This window comes from Alligator sinensis, unplaced genomic scaffold (genome assembly GCF_000455745.1).
Source record: "Alligator sinensis unplaced genomic scaffold, ASM45574v1 scaffold707_1, whole genome shotgun sequence".
NCBI lineage: Eukaryota > Metazoa > Chordata > Crocodylia > Alligatoridae > Alligator > Alligator sinensis.
The window spans coordinates 1,879,368-1,880,119 of NW_005842065.1; the positions used below are offsets into that span (position 1 = coordinate 1,879,368).

The window sequence follows — 752 nt, forward strand, 5'->3', positions numbered from 1 at the left end:
GGGGGGCGGGGACCTTCTGGGACCAGGGCCCAACTGGCGCCCAGCCCGGTGCTGCCCCCTCCCGCCCCCCGGACCTCAACCCCCTCCTCGGCTTGGGGAAAGGACCCAGAAGCCCTCGGCCTCAGCCCCACCCCGCCCTCTACCCCTTTCTCCCAGCTCGGGGCAGAACCCAGGAGTCCGGCTCCCAGACCCCCACGTGCTCCCAGCCGCCCAGGGGTCCGGGTCGCAGCCCTGCACCGCTGTCACCGAGACCCGGCGACCCTTGTCCGGCCACGTGTGCGGGGTTGAGCGGAGATAATCCCCCGGGAGCAAAGGCCACTGCTGCAGGGCGGGGGGGGGGGGGGGGGGGGGGGGGGGAGGACTCCTCTCCCCCCACAAGGAAAGGGGCATGACTTAACTCCTCTTGTTGCCTCCTGTTTGGTGGATGGGTGGTGCCCGCCCAGGACCGCCGCGTCCCGCCTCGCCCGCCTGCGCCGCATGACCCCAGTCCCGCGTGGATCGTGTGTGTGTGGCCACGGGGGGGGGAACAGGCCACTGCCACTGCTGCTGTATGCAAATCTATGCAAATGATACCTCACTGACAGGCAAATACAGCGCGGCCCTGCGTTCCCGCGTGGGGAACTGGGAACGGGTGCCGGACCAATCGCTGAGAGCAGCGCCTCTTTGGCCTAATTAATATGCACCCGCGGAACTGCTTATTGGCCGCGGCCGGGATTTGGCAGTGACAAGGGAAAGTGTGTTGGGGGGGGGGG

General features: G+C 68.6%; 1 protein-coding gene across 1 annotated transcript in view; it reads right to left on the reverse strand.

Annotated features, from left to right (window-relative positions):
* The window catches only part of LOC102378946 (transmembrane protein 56-B-like), a 5,101-nt gene that overhangs the window by 2,879 nt on the left and 1,470 nt on the right, over positions 1-752 (reverse strand). The window contains exon 2 of the mRNA XM_014519808.2: positions 197-321. Within this exon, the coding sequence (XP_014375294.1) occupies positions 197-321 (125 nt within the window). The remainder of the gene's footprint in view (positions 1-196; positions 322-752) is intronic.